Source organism: Aedes aegypti, chromosome 2 (genome assembly GCF_002204515.2).
Source record: "Aedes aegypti strain LVP_AGWG chromosome 2, AaegL5.0 Primary Assembly, whole genome shotgun sequence".
In the NCBI taxonomy this organism is placed as follows: domain Eukaryota; kingdom Metazoa; phylum Arthropoda; class Insecta; order Diptera; family Culicidae; genus Aedes; species Aedes aegypti.
In genome coordinates, this window is record NC_035108.1 from 458614500 (window position 1) to 458641360 (window position 26861).

At 42.4% G+C, this 26861-nt stretch overlaps 1 protein-coding gene and 2 pseudogenes across 2 annotated transcripts; 1 reads left to right on the forward strand and 2 right to left on the reverse strand.

Annotated features, from left to right (window-relative positions):
* Positions 1-883: 883 nt before the first annotated feature.
* Positions 884-18712, reverse strand: LOC5565917. Of its 2 annotated transcripts, XM_021848124.1 has the most exons (5): positions 18667-18697; positions 17863-18602; positions 2029-2748; positions 1355-1534; positions 884-1297 (listed from the first exon to the last, which is right to left on the reverse strand). In XM_021848124.1, the coding sequence occupies exons 2-5, from the start codon at positions 18588-18590 to the stop codon at positions 1102-1104; spliced, it is 1824 nt and encodes a 607-aa protein (XP_021703816.1). In that variant the 5' UTR covers positions 18591-18602; positions 18667-18697; the 3' UTR covers positions 884-1101. The 2 variants fall into 2 exon arrangements, with proteins under 2 accessions (XP_021703816.1, XP_001650273.2); XM_001650223.2 differs by having other exon boundaries at positions 17863-18712.
* A 3382-nt stretch (positions 18713-22094) lies between these two features.
* LOC110675248 lies at positions 22095-24831 on the reverse strand (annotated as a pseudogene).
* Positions 24832-25063: 232 nt separating this feature from the next.
* Positions 25064-25586, forward strand: LOC110675249 (annotated as a pseudogene).
* Positions 25587-26861: the final 1275 nt, after the last annotated feature.

Genomic DNA, 26861 nt, shown 5'->3' on the forward strand with positions numbered 1-26861 from the left:
AATCAACTGGTGAAATGATGTTGGCTCGTTCAAGACCCTCAAGCTCTTCATCCACCGCATTGTACATGGCGTATGCCACGGGACGTTTTGGGCAAAATACCGGAAAAAGCTCCTGGATTGAGCTCCAGCTTTATCTTCGTTTTGTTGCACAGCCCTAATTCACCTTTGAATACTACTGCAAATGCCGCTTGGGGGGAATCTATGCAGGATGAGAGACTGGTTATATTGTTGCAGTAGGTGCTGATCACAATCCGAACGTATCTAGAATGTCGTTTTTGGCTAGAAATTTATCTATAGCGTAGAACTGGGCTTAACACTGCTTATTGTTGATAGTATAGAATCACATCCACTTCGCTTGAATGAAACGACGCTTTTCGTTAACGGTATTTACCAAGAGACTTACTGTTTTGGTTGAGAAGGCTCCTGGTTGGCCCTTCCGTTTGAAGCCTGATGATTTTGGACTGTTATTAGCACTCGAGAAATACCTTTCGCGGACGGTGAGGTTCGAATACTTATGACACACTGGTGATATACGTACCGTGGTACAGTTCTTGAAATGTCTTGAAATGAGACCCATACTGGTAATAGTGTTCACCCAAGATAGTCTTGTAAAAATTTTCTTGCCAACACATACAAGACCAGGTATGTGTCCAAGGTATGACAGGGCGTTGTTCGAACCTATTGTGGTGGTTGGTATGGAGCTACATGCTCTCATGGAACCTTATAAAATTTTCGCTCTTCAAAGGACCCCACCGGGTGAAATAGGCTCAAATATGGCGATGGCACAAATCTTTTAAATGGCGGGGATTGTACATCTGGACTTGGCCTCATGGTACCTGAATATGGAGGATTCCTCATAATAGTATTGAACTTTGTAAGCGAATTAAGCTTCTACTCCATATATTTGAACACGAAACATACGGAAAATCACATCGAACAAAACTCAGAACCTCCTGGTTACATTATAGTCAAAATAATAAAAAGGAAATAAAAACAATAATGTCACATTTTTCGAAATGTGAACCACACATTTGTTTCGAATCTTGCCTGCATTCGAAGGGTCATCATTGGACCACGTACGCTCGTTACACGCTACTCTTTCTACTCGAGCAGCGGTCTCAGTCCGAACTTGATCTTCAGATGATCATTGACGAGAAAGCCTCCGTCGCGTGTCAACGCGTAGCGCGTGATCACACTTTTCCACGTGAAGCTGGTTCCCTTGGAAAAGTCAAACACGCGATCCTCACGGATGTTGCTTTCCTCGAACTCGTTCAGGACTTCCAGGAAAACTTGGCACCTGACATGGAAGCAGAAAGTAAGTAAAGGGGGTTCATTTTAGTCGAAGAAAACCTACCTATTTTTTGGTCCCTTGGAGTAACAGATATACGCATTGACGTCCGAATTGTTGTCGGAGAAGTTTGGCTGTACAATCACGTAGATCGTCACGCCAGTGTAGGAAGCCAACTGCGGCGAGTAGAACTTGGTCTCCTTCGACCATCTGTAGATTTCGAAACTCCCGATAGCGTAAGGATTCCTGTGAAGGGGACTTGGTTTAGAATTTGATGGTGTACAATAAGATAATGACGATTCTATAACAATCTCCAGAAAATCGTTCCCAAAAATAAATAAAAATATTATGTTGAATGAAGCTATATAAATAAAACAAATCTTGTTCAAAAATAGTTCAAGCAGAAACCGGAAGACAACAGTTTTTTTTTTAATTACGGCCAGTATTAGTGATTCTATTACTGCCTCTAATTTTCATTTTTTTCAAGAATATCTTCAAAAAGTAATAATATATACCTAGTTTATTTTTCAGGTATTACTCTAAGGGCCTTCCCTAGCCGAGCGGTTAGAGTCCTTACTTTAAAAATAGAGACCTAGACTTGCATAAAAATAGTGACCAAGTCTTCAAAAAGAGATGTGATATTAGCCCTGAATGAGATTTTGGGGAACGGTTTATCCTGACAAACGAAATTCTGGGGAATGATTTATGAGAGAATGGTTTTCTAAGAAACGACAACTTACATTGATTTCATCGTGATTCGCATTGACTCCAGTTTTGCCTGCAGTCTTTTCATATCACAGCTCAGCTTCTGTTTATCGATGTCGGTCGGCGATGGTGGAACGCTGACGGAACTGGCCGGAGAACTCGGTCTTGCGTCCGCCATTTGTTTCAACTCTTTTATTTCCCTCCTCATGAGCATCACCTGTTCGTCATGGATTTCTTTCAAACGTTTCAGCTCACAATTTAAGCGTAGCTTATCGCCCTGCTGAATGAAATTCTGGTCCTTCAAAGCGGCCAGTTCCATTTGCGAATGGCCAACTGCCTTCCGCTGATCGAACAATAGCTTCTTGAGCAGATTATTCTCTTCGACTATACTTTCCGAGCGGATGCCAATCTTTAATCGTATGTCGCCCGTTTTGGAGAGAAATCCGCCGTTTTGAAGCTCATTCAACGAAATGAGCTCTGTCAGAGGGAGCTTTTCACGGAATGGAAATATTTTCTGCGTCACTTTCATCTGGTTCAAATGAGATATTTCCACGACGGCCCGGAAATTGAAATCCCCCACCATTGTGCCGGGATACATTTCAAGGATTATGGACATGGCTCGAATATGGCACACAGTTATCCACTGTATCCCGCAGTCGTCCATCAGTTGGAAGGGAATTCTTTTGCTGGTCTGATCGCTATCTGATGGTACATTGAGTACGATCGATTCCAGTTTACAGGCCGGTATGAGATCACTGAAAGACAAAAATATTGAATTAGAAAAATGCTAGTCACTTAACGTCTGTTTTAAAGGTATTCCAAATTTTTGTACCGCGATACCCCGATGGTGTTTCGGACTATTATCCCTACATCAGGGAATCATACGCGCACGAAATAACTACTAAAATAACGATTTAATTCGACACGCTAAAACGGCACATACAATGTAGTTGCGAGACGTAAACAAACTGATCTTAATGGACAACACATAGAGCACAACGACAACCAAATTAAAATACATAGATGCGCTTTTCATGCATCGCGAATGACAGTTATGCTCTGCCAGTGCGAGCCCAGCGGCGTGCGTGGTACAATCGGGTACACCGCAATAGGGTTGTCCACAACATCTCCCCTCTTAATAAAGGTGGTACGGGTCAAACCTGACCGGCGGTCTTCTGGTACGTGAAGAACGCCTAGGAAGATCTACCACCGATTCCACTTCGATAGCGGACTCGAAATCGGTTGATGTTGACGTTGCTGATGACGAAGACGTTGACGGGACAGCCGGCAGCTCGTGACGTGGCGTAGACGATGCACAAGCCGGCTCTGAACCTAATAGGGTAGGCTCGGGACTGGAGACTGACACTGATCTTGGCGAAGGCGCAGATGCAGCTGACGTTAGATTGCTTGGTGATTCTTCTAGATGACTTGGCAGATTCCAGGCTTCCAACAGAATGTCGAGTGGCAGCGAATGCTGGCGAGAGGTGGCTTGACTGGCGGATTGCTTCGGTGTCGTATCAGCAGCTTGACGACTCCGGAGTTGGTCGATATGCGAGCGCAGCATTCGGCGATTTTCGACCCACACGTTGTACATGACGTCTCCAATCTTTTCGACGACCTTACCGGGAACCCACTTCCAACCGTTACGGCCATGGAGCTTGGCGTAGACGGAATCGTTCCGGTCGAAAGATCTCGGCAGTTTGCCGTCGTCAGTCGTGGGCACCGGTGTTCTAACCGGCGGAGGACGCAGAAGCTCGAGACACGTGCGGATTTTGCGCCCGAACATGATCTCGGACGGCGATTTCTGATCCCGAAGAGCCCGGTTGGGCGTGCTTCGGTACGTCAAGAGAAAGATGTCCAAAGCTTCCTGAATGGATCCTCTCCCCTCTCGAATTTTCTTCACGGCTCGCTTGAAGGTGTCCACAAACCGTTCCGCTTGGCCGTTCGATTGTGGGTGGAACGGAGCCGTTGTAAGATGTTCAATGCCGTTGGAGGCGCAGAATTCGGCGAACTCGGCGCTGGTGAACTGGGTACCATTGTCGCTGACCAGCGTAGTTGGCATGCCCAGCCGCGCAAACAACCCACGGAGAATGCTGATGGTCACCGTTGAAGTGATACGGGTCGTTTGGACGATCTCTGGCCACTTGGAGAACGAATCGACGGCGATTAGGTAATACTCGCCTTCGATCGGACCGGCGTAATCGACGTGGACGCGCTGCCACGGTGCGGTCGGTTTGGGCCACGGCACTGGTGGAGAGTGAGGAGGTGATCTAGCTACGGATGCACACGGTTGGCATGATCTGACGAAGTCGACGATGTCAGCATCCAAGCTGGGCCAGTACACGTAGCTTCGTGCGAGGGCTTTCATTCGCTGCATGCCGGGATGGCCGCGATGGAACTGTTCCAAGCACCGCTTGCGATGCAGCGACGGGATGACGAGCCGGTCGGCAAACATGAGGCACCCGTCTACCACTGAGAGAGATTCCTGTCTGGCTTGGAATCGTTGGAGATCGGACCCTGGCAGTTTGGACTGGGGCCAACCGTTTTGGACGTAGTGGTAGACTTTGCGGAGCAGTGGGTCCGCCTGGGTACTTTGCGCGACGGCTCTGAAATGGAGAGGCAACACTTTAACTGAACCAGAAAGAACTGACCTGAGATCCTCTTCTAGGTTGATGCTGGCGATAACGTAATCCTCGTCGGGTTTCACGTGCTGGTTGATCAGCCTTGAGAGCAGGTCCGCGTTGCCGAATTTGTGAGTGGGGACGTATTCGATATCGAAGTCGTACAGCAGCAAGTTGAGCGCAAAGCGTTGGAGCCGGTTGGCAGTGTAGACCGGTATTCCCTTTTTGGACCCGAAGATACGGAGCAGAGGCTGATGATCGGTTTGCAATCGAAAGTGCCGCCCGAAAAGCATTTTATGGAACTTCGTGACGGCGAAGACGATGGCCAAACCTTCACGGTCTGGCTGGCTGTAGGCTTGCTCTGCTTTGGTGAGTGCTCTAGAAGCGTGCTGGACGACCCTGATGGTTCCGTCGGGGAACTTGTGGCTGATTGTTGCCCCTAGACCAACGGAAGAAGCGTCGGCAGAAACGATGATTTCCCGCTTCGGATCGTAGTGCGTGAGGAGCAGATCCGAGGAGAGTATTCGCTTGAATTGTTCAAACGCTTTCTGGCACTCAGCGGTCCATTGAAACTTCGTCTCAGCTTTGAGGAGATTGTCGAGCGGGTATCGTAGCTTGCGCATGTTGGGGACGAATTTGCCATAATAGTTGATGGCCCCCAGAAAGGAGCGTACTCCGGATACGTCGGTAGGAGGCGGCAGCTTGGTTATCGCCTCGATTTTGGCCGGATCCGGACGAAGCCCACGACTATCGACGACATGCCCGACGTACTGCACTTGCTGCTTTCGAAACGTGCACTTGTCGACTCGAATGGTGAAGCCGAAATCTTCGATTCGCTTCAAGACAGCCCGTAGATTGCGATCGTGCTCTTCTTCTGTTCTACCGCCGACGATGACATCATCGAGATAGCCGGACGTACACTGCAGGCCGGCTAGCATCGTATCGATGAGTTGCTGGAACGCACCAGGCGCGATCTTCACACCCGGCGGGAGGCGGTTGTAGGAGTAGAGACCACGATGCGTGTTAATGGTGAGCAACTTACGGTGCTGTTCGTCGACTTCCACCTGTAAAAAGGCGTCGGACAAATCTATCTGACTGAAGACCGTACAGCCAGACAACTTGGCGAAGATGTCGTCCGGAAGTGGAAGCGGATATTGGTTCGGTTGGAGAGCGGCGTTCAAACCCGTTGAATAGTCTCCGCAAATCCGGATTGAACCGTTGGCTTTGCGAACGACGACGATTGGAGCGGCCCATTCGGAATAGTCGACCGGGGTGATGATGTTGAGTCTCTCCAGACGGTCGAGCTCTTGATCGACGGCGTCGTACATCGCGTACGCTACCGGACGCTTTGGGCAGAAGACGGGTCGAACACTTTCTTTCAGCTCCAACTTCACTTTGGTTTTACTGCACAAGCCGAGCTGCTCGCTGAATACCTTGGGAAATGCCGACTTGAGTGCAGCTGTAGACGTAGGAGAGCCCGATACGTGGCAACAGAAGGTGTCCATGGGAACGGACCAAAGGTTGAAGCTGTCCACCAAATCGGAACCGAGTAGGAGTAGCTGTTTCTCGGTGACACGGATCAACTCACGTCGTGTACTTACTCCGATGGTGACGTCGCACTCGAATTCTCCATCGAGCGACAAGATGTTGCCAGAGGCTGTCCTAGCGTTCACTGTGGCTGGTGTTAGAGCAGGGCTGCCAAGTTTCTGCCAAATTTCCCTGCTGATGACTGTGATGTCAGAGGCGGTATCGAGTTGTAGCCGAATTTCGGTCCCCGAAAGGCTAACAGGAACGAATCGGCGACGCTGTTGCACGCTACACACGTCTACGACTACCACCTTCGTTGACACATCTGACTTCCTGCGTCTGCTTCCAGGTTTTCGGAACTTGGCACTGTCGCAGTACCCCTCGCGATGTCCGAACTGACCACAATCCGAGCATTTGTGGTTCTTGTAGCTGCAGTCTCGGACGAAATGCAACGCACCGCAGAGCCAGCACGGGGAGTTTGGCTTCTTCACGGTGTCACTGGAAGGACGCTTTGTCTCACGGTCACGCTTGCTGAACCTCTTCCCACCAAACTTGCGAATTGCTTGGACTTGGCCGTACGGAGTCGGAGATTCTATCATAGCACTGTCGTGCTTCAAGTTGAACAGCCGCTGACACTCCTCGGAGAGCTGCTCTAGGGTGACGTCGTTGTTGTCCTCGATTTTGGTGAGGAGGCGAGTTCGGATTTCGACGTCATTCTCCGATTTCAGGCCGCACACGTAGACCAAGCACTTGAATTGCTCCTCGGAGAGCTTGCCAAGCTCGAATTCAACGCAAGCTTTGTTAACTCTGCAAGCGAACGCCACATGATCCTCTGAGGGATTTCTCGCTATTTGCAGGCATCGATATCGGCGACTGATTACCGATTCTTTTGCACCGAAGAGGCACTTTAGCTTGCTCACGGTCTGCGCGAAGGTGAATTCCTTCGGGAGTTTCGGTAAAATGTAGCTCACATACCTTTCATGTTCCGCTAAGCCCAGTTTTCGCATTAGAAGGCGAACTTTTGCTTCATCGTCCAGCCTAGCAGCATCCTTCTCGAAGAGATCGTCGTATCTCGAGTACCACGCAGCGAAAGTGACGTTGCTTTCGGCTTCGTACCGGAACTCCTTAATGTTGCTCGCCAAGGAATCAAGGATTTGTTCCGGGTTAGGTGGCACTTGAACGTTGATAGACGATGTGATGCTACGAAGAAACTGTTGCTGCTGTTGTTGTTGATCTTCGGTATCATTCTGCCGCTGAACTAGTCGAGCCAACAACTCATTATGCTGGGACATTTGCTGCTGCATCATCTGCATCATTTGGATGAGCAGAGCTTCATTGCCGGCAGGGGCTTGCGGTTGTTGTTGGAGGGGTGGGAAGGGTACATACTGCTGATGCTGCTGTGCAGTAGAAACGGGAATGAACGGCTGCTGCTGATGGGTTGTTACGACGGGAACGAAGATTGGCTGCTGCTGCTGATGGTGGGCCGCCGGCACGGGGTTGATTGGCTGATTTAATTGCTGCCGATTATTGCTCACTCCCGGGGGGTCGACACCATTTCTTCCACTCTGTTCACGATCGTCGTCAGCCATCGCACTCCACTTACGTTTCTTCCGCGCGGGTGGCGAAATCGTGGGTTAGTTTTTTTTTCACGACGGAAAAACTACCCGCACTCGCGAATTCTCGTCGCCACTTTTGTACCGCGATACCCCGATGGTGTTTCGGACTATTATCCCTACATCAGGGAATCATACGCGCACGAAATAACTACTAAAATAACGATTTATTTCGACACGCTAAAACGGCACATACAATGTAGTTGCGAGACGTAAACAAACTGATCTTAATGGACAACACATAGAGCACAACGACAACCAAATTAAAATACATAGATGCGCTTTTCATGCATCGCGAATGACAGTTATGCTCTGCCAGTGCCAGCCCAGCGGCGTGCGTGGTACCATCGGGTACACCGCAATAGGGTTGTCCACAACACAAATCTTCAATGAGCTGTTAAAAATACGTCTTTCATTCATTTTTTTTTTTTTTTTCAAAGTAAATGGCATCTGATTTAGATTTATTGCAAGGGCAAAATTATGGAAGCGGTTCCGGACTCATTTGAGGTCAAAACCAGCTGAAATGCGATTTATTTTATTTTTTCAATAATTTTACTTGTATGGTTAACAAGTAAAATTATTGAAAAAATAAAATAAATCACATTTCAGCTGGTTTTGACCTCAAATGAATCCGGAACCGCTTCCATAATGTGACCATTGCAATGAATCTAAATCAGATGCCATTTACTTTGAAAAAAAAAATTCGATATTTTCATACACAATTCACTATCGTATAAATTCATATATAATTAATAGGGACAATGGAAATTCGCGGCAAAATTCTTGAAATTTCGCGTTTGACCAAGTTGAAAAATTCAGAATTTCGCAGCTTTGTCGCGGTCCCATACTTTTGGATATGTTTTACCCAAAAATACACATTTTCGTGAAATTTCAATAAATATATAATTATACTGTTATTATTCTACAAATTTAGGTGACAAGTTTTATATCAGAATGGTAATGCAAAATGTAAAATGAAAATAGCAAGCCAGAAAGAAGTCAAAGTTGAAACTAAATGATTATGAAATTTTGAATGGACTTCGACTTCAAGATGAGTAAACCATTTTCATAAACAAAAAAACTGGAATTCTCTGTGATTTCCATATAAATTCTCCAAATTTGGCTGATTTCGCGGTATTAATTTCGCGGCAATCGCGAATTTCCATTGCCCCTAATAATTAAGTATAAGTGATCTCAATGGATACGATAATTCGCATGTTTGCGTCAGATGTGTTTCTCGAGGGCGTTGGCGATTCCCATACAATGTTATCAAAATCATTCGTGTGACACTTTAGATATGATGATTCGTCAAATAATGAGTAAAAATGGTAATTACAGTCAGTGCGCATCGTACCTTCGTGCTGTGCGTACACGAATTCTCTCTGCTCTTGGAAGTTTTCTTAAAAACTACCTAAAGCAATAAAACAGTACTTTTCAGTGCTACAAAAACAGTACTTTTCAGTGCTAAAATTAAAAACGGTACTTTTCAGTGCTACTAAAACAGTACTTTTCAGTACTATTTTTCTACTATTGATCCCTTTACGATCCTTGTTTGGACCCGTGCCTTCGATTTTTCGTTGGACCCGTTGGCGAAAGCTAGCGGTGGTAATCCTTCTTGGACACCGTCTTGGGAAAAAACCTTTCGAAGGTCACGTCTTCTTTCGTTTATTAATTAAACATGGTATCAACAACAAACAAAAGGAAGGGTGAATCTCTGAATTCACAACTTCCTTCCAAAAAAGTGGGTTTTAAAACTGTCACTACACGTGGCAAGAATGGAAGAAAGGACGTTTCTCCGGAATGCGAACTTTCTTCCAAGGGTGAAATGAATAATTGTATCGAAATGAGCAATCAGTTCGATGCTCTAGACAAATTTTCCGAACACCAAATCGAAGCAGCCTCTAGCCCAGGCTCTTTGATTCAAGTGAGGAAGCAAAGAGTGCCGCCTATCGTGGTCAGTTGTTCCGAATTTGGGGGATTTAGGCAGGAGATCTTGAACTCCATTAGGGGAATCAAGGTTTCCTTCCAAATCGCAAAGAAAGGAGACTGTCGCGTTTTGCCGGAAACTCTTAAAGATCGTGAGCTTCTTCTCAAACATCTTGAAGAGAAGAAGCACAAATTTTTTACTTATGACGACAAAACTGAACGTTTGTTCAAAGTTGTCTTGAAAGGTCTCTCAAGTGACTATAAATCACCTGAAGAGATCAAAAATGGAATAAATGATTTACTTGGATTTTCCCCAGTCCAAGTAATCATTATGAAAAAGAGAACCCAATCTGGCATTGTTCGGAAAGGGCTTTCTCAAGAATTTTATTTAGTTCACTTTAACAAAAAAGAACTAAATAATATTAAAGCTTTAGAAAAAGCAAAACTTTTGTTTGATGTCCGTGTGACATGGGAACATTTCCAGAAACCTGGAGGAAATTACCAGAACCCCACTCAGTGCCGTCGGTGCCAAAAGTGGGGTCATGGTACAAAAAATTGTCGCATGGATGCTAAATGCATGATTTGCGGAGGTTCTTCTCACGCCAAAGACGTCTGTCCAGTGAAGGAAGATACCACCAAATTCATATGTTGTAATTGCGGGGCTAACCATAAGTCCAATTTTTGGAATTGTCCTTCACGCAAAAAGGTCATTGAGGCTCGTGCCAGGCAGATGAAAGATAATATCCGTTACGATAACGGTCGTTTCCGGAATTTGCCTGGTAGAGTATCGAACAATGCTCATTTTTCAGTTAACGATCGCTTGATCATGAATCATACCCATCAGGAAGATCATAATCATGCTCATTCACAAACTAATTTTAATCCGTCGGGTAGCCGTTCGAATCTTTCTATTTCGAATGTATCTACCCACGGTAAATCCTTTGCCGATATCGTAGCAGGAAATTCGAACTCCTCCCCTGTTCGATCCATGGGTACCCATTCCACTTGTTTCAAATCAAATGAAAAAAACCCTACCGCCATAGGTAACTCCGCTTCTTCGTCTACCGGAAATTCCAATGGGAAATCACATGACATGTCTGCCTCTGATTTTAATTTTCTAACTGAACAATTGAATCTAATGATTGATGCAATGTTCAAAGCCACCACTATGACTGAAGCAGTTCAAGTAGGTGTAAAATTTACAAATCAAATTGTTATTGGATTACGTTTTTCTAATGGATCCAAATAATAATTTAAATATTTTAAATTGGAATGCTCGTTCTCTGAATGGTAAAGAGGATGAGCTGTTTAATTTTCTTACGGTTAATAACGTGCATATAGCAGTTATTACCGAAACGTATTTAAAACCTGGATCTAAACTCAAAAGAGATCCTAACTTTTTTGTTTATCGTAATGATCGACTTGATGGGGCATGTGGGGGAGTTGCAATCATCATTCATAGGCGTATAAAACATCAACTGTTTTCATCATTTGAAACTAAAGTTTTTGAAACTTTAGGTGTTTCTGTTGAAACACAGTTTGGTAAATATACTTTCATAGCTGCCTATTTGCCTTTTCAATGCTCTGGGCAGCAAGTTAATTTGCTCCAAACTGACTTGCGTAAATTGACTCGCAATAAGTCAAAATTTTTTGTCATTGGTGACTTTAATGCCAAACATCGGTCATGGAATAATTCTCAAAGTAATTCCAACGGCAGAATTTTATTTGATGAGTGCTCTTCAGGATATTTCTCAATTCAATACCCTGATAGCTCCACATGTTTTTCCTCTTCTAGAAATCCATCTACGATTGATTTGGTCTTAACCGACTCTAGTCATCTTTGTAGCCAACTGATTACTCATGCTGATTTTGATTCTGATCATGTCCCTGTTACATTTCAAATATCCCAAGAAGCGATTCTCAATCCTATCAGCTCCACTTTCAATTATTTACGAGCCGACTGGAATGTATATAGAACGTATGTTGACTCCAATCTTGATGTTAACATTTCTTTAGAAACTAAACTTGATATTGACAATGCTCTTGAAACTTTAACAAATTCCATTGTTGAAGCCCGGAGCATTGCAATTCCAAAATGTGAAGTAAAATTTGAATCCGTGATTATAGACGATGATCTTAAACTCTTGATCCGTCTTAAAAACGTGAGGAGAAGGCAATTTCAACGCACTCGCGATCCTGCTATGAAAATTATATGGCAGGATTTGCAGAAAGAAATCAAGAAACGTTTTGCTCAATTAAGAAACAAAAATTTTGAAAATAAAATTTCTCAATTGGACCCTGGCTCTAAGCCCTTTTGGAAATTATCTAAAATCTTGAAAAAACCTCAGAAGCCAATACCGGCATTGAAAGAGGAAAACAAATTATTACTAACTAATTGCGAAAAAGCTCAAAAACTTGCTATGCAGTTTGAAAGTGCGCACAATTTTAATTTAGGACTTACTAGTCCAATTGAAAATGAAGTTACTCAGGAGTTCGAAAATATTCTCAATCAAGAGAACGTTTTCGAAAATGCCTGGGAGACTGATTTGGAAGAAGTGAGAACTATTATTAAAAAAATTCAAAAACATGAAAGCTCCTGGCGATGATGGAATTTTCTACATCCTCATCAAGAAACTTCCAGAAAGTAGCTTATCATTTTTAGTTGATATATTTAACAAATGTTTTCAATTAGCATATTTTCCTGACAAATGGAAAAATGCTAAGGTTGTTCCAATTTTAAAACCAGACAAAAATCCTGCAGAAGCTTCTAGCTATCGTCCAATCAGTTTGCTTTCCTCCATCAGTAAACTTTTTGAAAAGGTTATTTTGAACAGAATGATGGCCCACATCAACGAAAATTCAATTTTTGCCAATGAACAGTTCGGATTCCGCCATGGACATTCGACAACTCATCAACTTTTACGTGTAACAAATTTGATCCGTTCCAACAAATCTGAAGGCTATTCTACTGGTCTTGCTCTTCTAGACATAGAAAAAGCATTCGACAGTGTTTGGCATGAAGGTTTGATTGTAAAATTAAAAAACTTTAATTTTCCAACATACATTGTTAGAATAATTCAAAGTTATCTGTCAAATCGTACACTTCAGGTTAATTATCAGAACTCCAGATCTGAAAGACTTCCTGTAAGAGCTGGTGTTCCCCAAGGCAGCATTTTGGGACCAATATTATACAATATTTTCACATCTGACTTACCTGAGCTACCTCAGGGATGTCAAAAATCTTTGTTTGCGGATGACACAGGCCTCTCCGCCAAAGGACGAAGCCTGCGTGTCATCTGTAGTCGATTGCAAAAAAGTTTGGATATTTTTTCTTCATACTTGCAAAAATGGAAGATTTCTCCTAATGCTTCCAAAACTCAACTAATAATATTCCCACATAAACCAAAAGCTCTTTATTTGAAACCTTCAAGTAGACATGTTGTCACGATGAGAGGGGTTCCAATAAATTGGTCAGATGAAGTTAAGTATCTAGGGCTCATGCTAGATAAGAATTTAACTTTCAAAAATCACATTGAGGGCATTCAAGCCAAATGTAATAAATATGTAAAATGTCTCTATCCCCTTATTAATAGAAAATCAAAACTTTGTCTTAAGAACAAGCTGTTGATATTCAAACAAATTTTCAGGCCAGCCATGTTGTATGCTGTACCAATATGGACTAGCTGTTGTAATACCAGGAAGAAAGCTCTGCAGAGAATTCAAAATAAAATTTTGAAAATGATTCTGAGGCTTCCTCCCTGGTATAGTACCAATGAGTTACATAGAATATCCAATGTTGAAACATTGGAACAAATGTCAAATACAATCATTAATAATTTCAGGCAAAAATCGTTACAATCTTCTATTGCCACGATTAATGCGTTATATGTTTAGGTTAAGTTAGGTTAAGTATATTAAAAACATTTTTTTTTTCTCTTATAAGCAGGTGAAATCAACTCACCTGTAAAAAAAAACTGAACTGCTACGGCAAATGAAATGTAATATGTTGTTAACAAAATGTTAATTAAATCTTAAATTTGTTTTACCAAATTAGGATGATAGTGTTGTCAAATAACACAGAACACCTAGATATAAGAAATGAATGTAATGTTTGGAATGATACTAATAAAGAAATAAAAAAAAAAAAAAAAAAAAAAAAAAAAAAAAAAAAAAAAAAAAAAAAAAAAAAAAAAAAAAAAAAAAAAAAGGTAATTACAGTCAACTCTCCCTCACTCGATGTTCCGTATCTCGATATCAACCGAACATGTTCCTGATATCCCGGAGAAAGTGACCAATGCTGTAGAAACCATCCATGCGACAAATATGCAGTGGCCTAAAGGCGGCTCGGAGTCTGCTACTGGGTTCCGGACTGGATTTTAAGGTGAAACATCTCGGAATCCAAAGATGGCCGGCAAAATGGCTGACTTGTGCCCCTACTCACGTTTTAAGATGCAATAAACTGGAGAAATAGTTGGAAAACGTTTCTGATCTTCTTATTTTAAGCTTTCTGCTAGTGCACAAAGCCAAAATAGGAAGTGCACGGTTATTGGATACTTTTTCCGCTAGATTTGTGCCATTGCAGTTTTAGTGCAATCTTAGAAGTTGATTCCAAACTGCTTAACCTTAAACAAGTGGTTTGAGCGTCACCTCCAAGGCGGACCACTCGTCGTGTTTTACGATGCCCGGCTAGATACTGACTGAAGAGTTAGCTTCCAAATACTAAACAATGTTCGGGAACAAGTGAGCAGACTCTTGCTTCAATCTGGCATCGACGGAATCTACCGTTTTAAAAACTGAGACCACACATACCTAACCAACAAATTCCGACAGACAACCGAATCCCAGTACTCGATCTTATCCTTGTTCTCATCACGGGCAGAGATCTCTCAACCACTTCGACTCCATACCGCTTTGGAAGGCGGATTCCTCAATAAGAAACGGTAAAACTCAAGACACAACGAAACGTGAAACGTACTTTAACTTTCTCAACTATCACTAACTAACACATGGCTTTTAGAGAAACAAGCACTTCAAAAAAGACATTTATTAAACGCTAACTAACCTAGGTTTTCATTTACGGTCGTTTCGGTCGTCCTATCTTCTTCTTCAACTATCCCCTTCCTAACTAACGTGTGGGGTTCTAATCTTCTACTAGCGCTTTTGTGTGTCCGTGCTAAGTTCTTGCATGCAACGTTGCGTCACTCACGGTTTGTCGAAGCTCATTCTCCAAACTTACGGCATGATGGCGTTGCCGATGACGTAGGCTACCTCAGGATGACGTTCTGATGGCTTCTGGTGCTCCTACGACTTCAAGCTCACTCACGAGGGCGTTGAGGCGTTTCCAGGGATCTGGTCCCAACGGGATGACGGTAGGCGAATGGTAAGATGCCTGGAGTGCGTTGGTGACGTTCGCAACTCCTTTCCGGCCTCAGGGCGCCGGCGAACTTTGACACCAGAACGTGGACAGGACGCGCGACGTAATGTGATGCAGCGGGACGTTTTGCTTCTTCCTCTGTGCGATGTACGTGAGCTCTTTTTTTACAACACGTACCGCACAATCTATTCAACTGCCTCAGGCAAAATCACACCACGGGAAAAACGATACTTCGCGATCCTAATTTTACAATGATCTGGAACAAAGTCACAATTTGTTGCAACAAAGAGGGAATTTGGTGTCCTGGAGTTAAATTGATCATTTAGGATCAACCTGGGCTCGGTGAACAGATTCCGGTTGATTCCAGGGAAATAGTCATTTTCATACAAACCAGTGTAAAACCAGTCGCTATCAACAATCGAAATTCAAATGTAAAACACGTTAATTTACAAACAGTCCAAAACTTTGCTGGATTCATACGCGATTTTTTAATTTTCTGATAACATGCGCCCACATGCGTACGGTTTCCATTTTCATTTTCATTTTGCAGCGTTTGGTGGGGCAATGAGAACGCAAGTCAGTCCAAAGCCGGGGGAAGGGATAGGTAATGGCCGTAATAGTCTATGCGGACCAATTGAACACCATCGGAAAGGATAAGAAGGGTTGGGGTAGGGTATAGGGAATTGGAGAAGACTTGACACAGTAATGCGATTAATGCTGCAAAATGTAAATGTGCTGAAAGCAATTTAATTTGAGTTTTGATGTTTGATTTGACTTATTAAAATTCCAGATAGATCGGCCATTGTACAAGTAAGAAAGAGTATGCTGATCGCTTTCTAGAAATTTTATAAACAACAAAATAATAACAATATGAGAGTGATGCTAAGGGCTGCTGATGGCACGATGCGACGCTTTAGGAGATTTTGATACTGATTGAACATTACTATGAAGAGCGCAATTCAATCGATGGTGGTAACTTTACAAACTTTATATGCGCTGATTGACGATGCTGATTTATATAAAAATAGTTGATATTATTAGTTCATTTGTTTGTGTGATCTATGAGTTATTAATGGACAAATTTTACATACCCTTGATGATAATACTTCCCTGACCAGAAATATTCTATTTTGAGCATCCTTTTCGAAGCTATTCTATCCAGGTATCCATGTACTGCTTTCAATCCTGAAATTATTCTTATTGTGCATGCTCATGCATTATATTAGTGATGCTCATAATCATGCAACAGATAAGGAGAGAAAAAGAGAATATAGGAACAGTGATTAGTAATGAGTTAATTATAGTTTTGTTAGAATTATAAACAATTAAACAGTAGTAATAAATAGCTTACAAAAACTTTGCAGCATAGCTGAGCCTTTCGGATCGTAAGACCGATGTATAAAAATAATTTGTTTCGAAATTGTCCGCGTGGTCTTCTAGTGCCCCTATTAGATAAGAATCAGTCATAGACATACATACCGAATGCTCGCCATGACCCTATGACCAACATTTGTATATGTATAGCCTTAGCTGATGTGGCTTTTCTAATAGGTAGTTCTTTCACTCATTGATTGTCTTCAAAACCTTGTCAAGTATAGACAATTGATTTTATTTCATTTATTACTACATTGAAGCTACATTGTACTTATTAAGTATTACGTATTAGTTTATGTTTTTATCACTATTGATATTATCAAGGCCAGAATTCCCAGTGAATGAAGAATTTTATAGTACTAGAACACCATAGAAGATCGCTAAACATTACCTAATCATGGAACGGCTTTTTGCTCTATTATTTTAAGTAGATGCTATTGATCTCCTTTTGCTCCTATCCGCAACCCGGTGCACGCGCCCTGTTGGTTTTCGAAAACCTCGCAGAAGATTACAAACCGTCAATGGCATTCCTAATTACTACCCCACATTGCACATTCAAGGGTCTGATTGTGCTCCTAACCCACCCTCAGTCTGTAATCTTCTCGCCAGTTTGAAATTATATTTTCCCGAAGTGAATTTACCTCTAAAAACAGCCATCGTATTCGCCAGAACTTAAAAACTCGCAAGCTTCATTTGTTCAAACGCCATTTTGTTCCGTTTTGATGCTCGGTTCATAAGAAAAACGTATGATATTTTTCAAACAAGGCTTGCTTTGGATTTCATAAACACAACGTATGAAATGTTATAGGAGCGCGTATGAATCTTGAATTTAATTTTATTTGTATGTTCTTCATAAGCGAGTTATGAAAATCATACGCGTCGTATGAAATGTTTTTCAGCTAGCAAAATACTGTTTCATACGAAAGGCATTATGAATAACATAACTTCAGTTTTCCCAGTGTAGGTACTTTAGAGACCTCCCGTCTAAAAACGGAGACTTTTTGAAGACTTGCATTAAAATAGAGACTAAGTCTTTGAAAAGGGATCTGCTACCAGCATTGCAACAGCTGATTGAAGATGAAGCTGATTGTAGGGATTATGAGAAGTTAGAAGCAAAGTATAGTTAAAACAAAAAATGTTCGTGAGCCAACGAACTGTTCAACTAGCACTGAAAAAGGAATCAATTCAGATCATAGTAGGCATAGCTTTACGAAAGGAAAAGAGGAATGAGTTTGTTGATGTGTTTTGGGAAGAATAAACGTGGTTTTAAAATGATGAAGAAAGTGTTAATTATTTAGTCTAACTCGATTGAATTTCTATGGGAAGCGTGATCGGAAAAATGTGTAAATTCAGCTCTTTTAAAAGGTCTAGTCACTACACTGATGAACAGACGTTGACTACGCAAAGGTTTAGAAACAGCCCCACTCAACTCACCATTGAATGTCCTCCCACGTTACCGATTGGACCTGCAGCTGCTCGACATCTTTCAGAATCCGTTCGCACCTTTCGTTCAGCACTTCCTGCTGCCGGAGGAAATCGTTCGTATTCAGCCCCCGAATCTGCAGCAAAGTTTGCCGATTCTGCACATCCATCTGGGCCACATATTCCTTGATTCCGATCAGTACCCGTTTCTTCTCGGCCGTTTTGTTCAGCATCGCTGCCGTACGGTTCCCGATCAGCTGATTAATCTCATCCAGAATTTGCTGCTCCACGTCCTGCACTATCCTCAGGTTCTCGTCCACCTGACGAATGGCGTCCCAATCGATCAGCTTCAAGCGCTGGGGAATCTTGCTAAACTTCTCCACCGTTTCCAGCAACTTCTGGCGGTAAACGGCCTCAACGGCATCGATCGTGTGCCTTTTGTGTTCCGGGAGCAGGATAAAGCAGTCGCAGCAAATCTGTTGCTCGCAAGTTATGCAATAAAGCTCCAGCATTCGTTCGGGGTGCAGCGAGCAGCTCAGGATTCCCTCCTGTTGGCGACGGTTCCTGAAGCAGCCCAGGCACAGAATGTAGGGAGTGCTAAACAACGAAACGGATTCGTTCGGTTCCCGGTAGCATTTGCTGCAGCATGATTTGTCACATTCGGCGCACAGCGCAATCGAATCAGCCAGGGAAACCTCGGAGCAGTTGCCGCAGATAACTGGTGCCGCACCGGAAGCCATGGCAAATGGTTTCTGTTGGAATAAGTGTTCAAATTACACAAAGTAGCAGATAAAAACGCGTTATTTTCTCAGTCACTTTCTAAAATCAACCGACTTGAACGACGAACAAAATGCGATTGAAGATTTTTGACGTTTCTTTCTAAGAACTGTTATACGCTGCACACCCGAGCAAACAATAAAACTTCAAGTCAAGATTTCTAGATAATATGTACAGCCTTGCTTAACTTTCCAACTCGGTGCTAGGCAGCCCAGAGTTTATGAATGGAGAGTTGCGCGAAGAGTGATACCAAATCTACCTATCGAACTGTCAAACCGTCTACCTATCGAGCAGACCAGCAAAACAGATAGGGGCTGTTTTCGAAGACGAAGAAGAACAACCATTCAAAGAAGTCTCTTCGCGCAACTCTCCATTCATAGACTCTGGGCAGCCATGTTTTCGAGGTTAGCATCAAGGGCTTAGGGTTTATTCACAAATTTCATAACGCCAACAATAGCCATTTTCGACACCCACCCACCCCCTTGTAACGCTTTTTGCATGAACATTTTACAAATTTTGTATAGCCCGTAACAGCACGAGGACACCCACCCACCCCCTTCAGCGTTATGAAATTTGTGAATGGACCCTTAGGGCTTATTCATAAATTTCATAACGCTGTAGGGGGTGGGTGGGTGTCCACATGTTGTTACGGCTCATACAAAATTGGTATAATATTCATACAAAGAGCGTTACCAGGGGGTGGGTGGGTGTCCAAAATGGTCATTTTTGGCGTTATGAAATATGTGAATGAACCCTTATTCACAAATTTCATAACGCTGAAGGGGGTGGGTGGGTGTCCTCACAATGTTACGGCTCATACAAAATTTGTAGAATATAGCTAAGTATGCTGTTTCGCTCAAGAAAAGTAAAGAAATTCCTTGACTGAAAGGGTCAAGAAATTTCCTACAGAGAGCCCCCTTTGAAGTGACATTTCTTCTCAACTGCGTACTGCGATCAGAAAAAAGTGATTTTCTTGACCATTTCTTGGGAGAAATTTTCCACGCATCGAGATAGGCGATTTCTTTTCTTGTCAGTAGCAAACCGGCCTTATCCATACAAAAAGCTTTACGAGGGGGTGTCAAAAATGTCCATTTTCGGCGTTATGACATATGTGAATGAACCCCAAACTCAAGAACAACAACGTACACGGTGAAAACGGGAAAATCTATTTAACATATTATATATGACATTCTAGATATAAATCAGTTTTAATCATTGCAACTGATAACAATTATGCCTTGCTGTAATTTGTTTTATACTTTACTAATCTTATTTGAGAGATATTACCGGCTGTGCATATTGTATAGGAGATGATACTCTGGTGACTTTGCTGGCCATTTTCTTTAATAACAAAACCGAAGCCATCGCGAAAGTCGTCAAATGTTCACGCCTTTGTATCTAATTAATTTTCAAGTTAAATGTCGCGATTTTCAGGCGAAACTTGTTGTACTGCGAATAAATAGTTTGCAACCGTTTATTTGTGCTAATATAGCTGTTGTTGTGAGAAGAGAAATTTTTCGGCAAAACATATTTCGCCTTCCTCGATTGTTAGTCCTTAAATGACTATTTGTTTACAAACATTGAGTTGTCAGTGGGAACCACTTCCCAGTGGGAACCAAAGATGTTTGCTCGTTATTTTCTAATGGGGTTGTATGGGCGGAGTCAGGAGGCTGTAACTTTCTGCTTCGTAATTCAGCCTACACGCAGCGAACTGGACTATCGAATATCATACATTTTGCCTTATGAAAGGTGGAACGATTAATGCAATGCGAGCGCTTTTTGTACCGTTCCAGCATCTCTCCATATCATGGCGTCGATAGGCGCGTGGTATACGCACGGGCCTATCGATCTCAAAATTCTTGGTTCGATTCTAGGTTGCCGCGTAAACATTTTTTGTTTTCAAATTTTGGTTTCATATTAGCATAGCAAAATACAGTTTGTTTTACTTTAAGAATAATAAACATGTTGTAACGGTTACTGTTAATGTATCAGAAATAGTTGCTTTTATGTATAACCATATGGACTTCAAAGCTGTTCACCATTTCAAACAGTAAGATCAACCCATACCTATCAGTAACAATATATGATACTGCTCTGATATTGTTAAATTATATGGGAATGGATTCAAGCAAGATATGGTGGAAATATATCGCCACCATTCGGCAAATTGTTTTTGTTTATATAGGCCGGTTTGCTACTGACAAGGAAAGGAATCGCCTATCTCGATGCGTGGAAAATTTCTCCCAAGAAATGGTCAAGAAAATCACTTTTTTCTGATCGCAGTACGCAGTTGAGAAGAAATGTCACTTCAAAGGGGGCTCTCTGTAGGAAATTTCTTGATTCTTTCAGTCAAGAAATTTCTTTACTTTTCTTGAGCGAAACAGCATACTTAGCTTATTTGTGCAACACACTCACACATTTGCATTTGATAATATTGAACTACATTTCAACAGTTCGACAAATTGTTACATTTTGTTGGTATTTGTAGGCGACATTTAATCTAGCGTTGAGTGTAGAAAAAAATCGCTGTCGGATTTCCGTCGAAGGAAAACTGTCAAGCCAGGTCCGTCCCACTCGGGCTCAGATTGGGTACCACTTCTAGTACTGCATTTGGTCCCTCAGTAGTGCAAAAGGTACCCAAGTTTGACAGATCGCAGTACACTTTGAACGGCATTCTAGATTACCTTATGAGCCATAAAATTTTGGGCAACTTCAAGGGACATTGGGGTCTTTAATTTGTTTTGGGTCAAGCTGTATTGTTTACTTCTTATTCTACTATTAAAACTGTTCAAAGCTTGCAGTTAATTTATAAAAATCGAGTTAAACTGAAATTAAGTTTACAAAACAGCAATAGACCATTTCCGTGAAATTTTTTTAATTGCTCATAAGCTTTCTTTTAATTTACTGAACAAACTTTCCCAAGGAACCCATATGTTTTCAAGCCTCTAACTATTGAAAAACAACGAAAAATTGGCGGCACATCAGTTCACCCCACGGTCCCCTACAATTTATATCTCTCCGAAGGTTTTGGGAACCCCTTTTTCTCCTATGAATTTATCTCCACGTTGTGGTGAATATTGATCAGCTGTTCCTCCGCCGTCTCCACTTTGTTGCCTGGTGACGGAGAATTTGCTATCTCTGTTGCTCTCTCATCATATTCAATTGACGGTCCTGCTCTCTGACATTTCGTGCAGGAATTGTTTTCATTTTTATATGGAGTTGACCTTCACTGCAGGACTCGTTGACATTATTTGTATTTTGCTACTAAAAAAAACAAAAAATAGCTACTAAAAATAATCCTTCAACCTTTTTCCAAACGTCCACGCCGTTCCTGTGTTGGGATTTCGGGGGTGCCCAGCAGGGATGCGTTATTCAGTCCATCTTGGTCCATCCCCGCGCTCTTATATGCATTCCTTCTTCGTCGTCACCGTTCAATTCTTCAAGCTCACATCTCCTCCTTTCAGCGATAGACCGAGTCGCTGTTAAAACCTTGCCCGCACGTTAACTGCGCTGGAATCGTGGGAACCGTAGTTGAGGCGTTTCGCGTGCTTGTACACCTCGTTGGAGGCGGCCGTGATGGGCAGGGGGTGCTCCAGACCTTCGGTCATGTTCAGTTCCAGCTTGAGGTCCTTCTGCATGTGCTTCAGTTCCTGCTGGGGCGGGAATTCGCCTTTGATGATTGCATTTCCCTTCTGCATGACCAGCTTTGACGACATGCTTGTCAGTTCCAGCACTTCCAGGACATCCTTCTCTCGATCGGCCAGCGCCAGCCCCTCGGCAATACCGGCCAGCATCACGCCGGAGATCATCTGCAGGACCAGATTCATCTTGGTGGCATTGCCCACGTCGCCCATGTAGAACGAGTTGCGCGAGATGGCCTCGAAGCAGGTCTGGCATTCCTCGAACAGCAACCGTTCGCCGGCGGCCAGAATTATTAACGTTCCTTCCTCCGCTTGGTTCTTGGATCCCTGAATTTGTGCTTCAGATTATGTCCTCCTTTGGCAATAATTTGCTCTACAATGTCATGTGACGTTTCGGGATCGACGCCGGTCATCTCAACGTAGCCTTTGCCGACCAGATTGGCCGACATGACGCCACAATTTCCGAATACCAACTCCTTAGCAACCTGAGGATCGGCAACGCACGAGAACGTCACATCGGTTATTTCGATCACGTCCGAAGGGGTGTCGGCGACTTCGTCGCCCGCTTCCTGGAACTTCCGACACTTGGTGGCCGTCCGGTTCCAAACCACAACCGAGTGGCCGGAATTGAGTAGAATCTTGACCATGTCGCAGCCCATGATGCCGCATCCAATACAAATGCTGGCCAAAAGTACAATTTTCACTCAAAATGTTCAAAAAAGCTAATTATTTAGCAAAACATGATTTTTAGAGGTTATTTGATAGAAATACAGTGGTACCTCCATGAGTCGATGTTCCATGACTCGATATCGACTCATGGAACCATACTAAAAGCAAAATTTCATGGTTACTATGATGGTCCCTAAAAGCAGCTTTCCAAAGCATTGCTGTTCCATGACTCGATGTTTCCATGAGTCGATGGTCCCTTCAATATCGACTCATGGAGGTTTCACTGTAGTCGTTGAAACAAGAAATCTATATTTCCGGTACATTTGACAGAATTAGTTCAAAATAGCACATATTTTTAATTCAATCAATTAAATCCGTATCCAGATCAAAATCGAATGAAACGTCATTATTCCGATGCCAATTTAAAGTTCAATATCGTGGGCAAGCTCGAGGTGGTTTTTGAATCTATTCGGGAGCTTAAAATGGTAGAAAAATGCGATATTTATAACAAGTATGATGGTCTTACAGACTGATTCGCAGTATAACTAAAAATATTTTTTTCTTATCTTGGCACAAAAAACGCAAGTGAAGCCATAGTACATCGAATACTATGGAATATTTGCCACACATTGAGTGGTAAATGATCATTTTAGAGCGTTTCCCAAATATCTTGCACTACCTTTGAAAAAATGTCTTATTTTTGAAGGAGCTCTATGTTATACACTTCTTGACATTCTCAAATGGTAAAAATGTCAAATATGGTTCAAAATATCTTCAAAACAAAGCCCAAGGTATATTCTTCCGAATGAGACCGGTTGAGAAAGATTTGGTCATGATTTAGTACTGAAACTGCAATAAGTATAGAGCAACCTCCACGAAATTTGAAAAATTCAAAAGGGTCATTTTTAGCTGACATCTCTCCAAGTTACATGCTATAAAAAATCGAAATATACACCGATTGATCTGAAATTTTGGGGAATTGTCATTCAATACTGAAGAAATCAAGAAATAATATTCGAGAAGAAATTTTCAAACTTCATTTTTTTGACTTTTGGCCAGCTATGGGCCACTGTGCGCTGGTCATATCGATTTCCGGCGTGGCCGGGCGGGCTTCTGTTTGTCGATTCAACAGATGTGATACAGGTGCATTGCGACGCACCGGGGAGAAAGTGTCGAGATCAAGTGAGGACACATCGCCGGGGGTATCGTTGAGGATTTTCCGTTTGAGCTTGGGCGATGAAGTGTCGTTCAGGGCCGCTGCAGCTTTCGCTTTGTTGCCTATCGCGCGGGCTTTGGTTGTGGAAGCAGCTTTCTTTTTGGCGGCGGATTTCTTGGCCGTTACGGGTTTCGTTTCGACCGATTCCAGCGTTGCCGGGGTGGACGTGTTGTTGACGGTCGTTTCCTCGCCGCTTTCGGTGCCACCTTCGCGCAGTTTGTTGAACTCGACGTCCGGATCGGGGCGGTTGTCTTACTCCGAGGCGAACAGATGCTGGAAGTTTTCCGGCGAGGCGATGAACTCTTCGATTTGCTGGACGGCCTCCTTGAAGCCGGCCGATCTGCACGACGAGAGTAGCTTCTCTTTGAACTCCTGGTATGGCTTTGTGTTTCCTCGATCCATGCATAGTTGTTGGAACCAAAGAAGAAAGTGCATCGAACGGGAATGTTTTTCTTGACGGTAATACAACCTGGCCAGGGCGAGAAACATTTGATTTGATGATTCCGGTGAGGGTTTGAGCACGGAGTTTGAGGCTATAAATACTTAGCAGTTTTATAAAACAAACGAAAATTGTTGATCATTTTTTTTAAATGTGCGAGCGAGCCAGTTTTGTTGTGAGCTGGGATTTTACATTTCATTATGTCTACAAACATTCAATGCAGGGGTGTTATTGGACATTGTGGAAAAATCTCCACTTTGTATACCCATAGGGTTGAAACAACTGTGCCGCACGACGATTTTCAGCTCAAAATGTGGTGAATTCTCAAGTTTTTAAAAAAATGTAAGAAAATCAGGACTGCATATAAATAAAATCGAAAAGCGTCAATAATTATTAAAAATTACCGTCTTTCGAAGAAAAATATAAAAATTGGGGGTAAGTTCTGACGGAAATGGTCTATTCACATGAAAAATGACAACTTCGATCGACCCAGTAAGTACATAGCTTTCGCCAATTTGTTGGATGTTTGGTTCAAACCCAATCCCCGTAGGATCTGCGCACCAAAATCGATACCGCTTGCCAGATGGAGGAGGAATTCACCAAACTGTACTACGAAAAAGTAGCCAAGAAGCGGCATCAGATGACCCGGCTCTACATGGACAACGGTTTGCTGGTGTGGAACGGAAATGGTGCCAACGGGAAGGACAACATCCAGAAGTAATTCCAGGAACTGCCACGCTTCGAACACATTATGAACACGTGTACCCTGGTCGCTCAGCCGATCATTGGCGACGCTGTGTCCTCGCAGCTGACGTTCATAATCAAGGTTTCGGGAACGGTCATCTACCAGGACAATTGTACCAAACCCTTCCAGAAGACATTCACGGTTACAGCCCAGGGCGACAAGTGGAAGATTGCGAGTGATTGCAGCGCTGCTTCCGGTTGCTGGATGCGTTCTTTTAAGGGAATCGATCAATACATGGATGCATTGGAAGGCGATATTCTGTGAGTTTCAGAAAGAATGAAAGAATATCCTTGAGGTGATATTTAACCACTGACTAAACTGACGTGACTCTCGATTGCAGACGGTAACCGAAAATATGCAACGGTCAATTCAAATGATGAGTGGTCGCAAATGTCAAACTGATGCAACGTCAATAGTACGAAGGTGACATTTATACAACGAGTATCTTCATCAGTCAAACCAAACAATACACACTGGTTTCAAACTAGGAAGGTATGAGTAAAATACTAAATCTAAAATAAACTAAATCAATTTCGTATGATGCATTTTAGTTTTGTCAAAACTATCGACAATCATGTGAGTCTGATTCTAAAGCAATATATTTGAGTCAAGAAAATTTTATTTCGTAAAGGAAAGCTTAGATTTTTGTATTCTCTATTTCCCAAATATGATTAAATATATTCCTCGTATTTTTACCCGAACATGTGTAGTTTTTCCTCGGAGTGCTAAAGATTGGTCCGTCAAAGTGTTTCTTTACAAAAACCACCAGGTGGAGTTAGTGTTCCAACGTATTTTCATTCAAATATTTGGCTATTATTCATGAAGCAAAATGCTCTAGCCACCACGTCAGTTTAGTCAGTGATTTAACTTTAATGGATCATTAAAATAACCAAAACGGCCGCTATGGAAAGCATAGATAGCGCCACCGTAGCCTTGTGTGTTTGACAGAACAGCAATGCTGTCACAATGTTAAATCCCATATACAGTGGCGCCTTTGTTTTGATGCGGTGAGCACTTGCAAAAACTACCTTCAATGGATATACTGTTATTTTTCATTGTAACCAAAATCATTCAGATATTGTTGCAAATGGTTGTGGACCTTTCGAGAAATTGTACTGATATAGTTTTTGTTAATGCGGGGATAGTCCATTTGCCTGAGTTTATATTTCATAACGTTGAAAATGTCCATTTTGACACCCACCCATCCCTTTGTAACGCTTTTTATAAGGGTCTATTTACAAATTTACCCCCTATAGGGTTATGAAATTTGAACAATCAAACATGATCTCAAGTGTCAAGGTTTATTATGGATCCAATTTTTAAATTAAAGTTTTAATATGATATATCCGTTATTTGAGCGGAAAAAAATGATAAAGTAGTTGCAGTCTGGGTGCTGCGGACAGACTCAATATGCTTGTCAAACGGGAGCCTGATTGCCGGAGCCAAACATTGGAAATTGAGGTTATGTTTCTTTCGGATGAATTACTGAGGAGAGCTAAGGAGTATTGTAATCTATCAAAATTA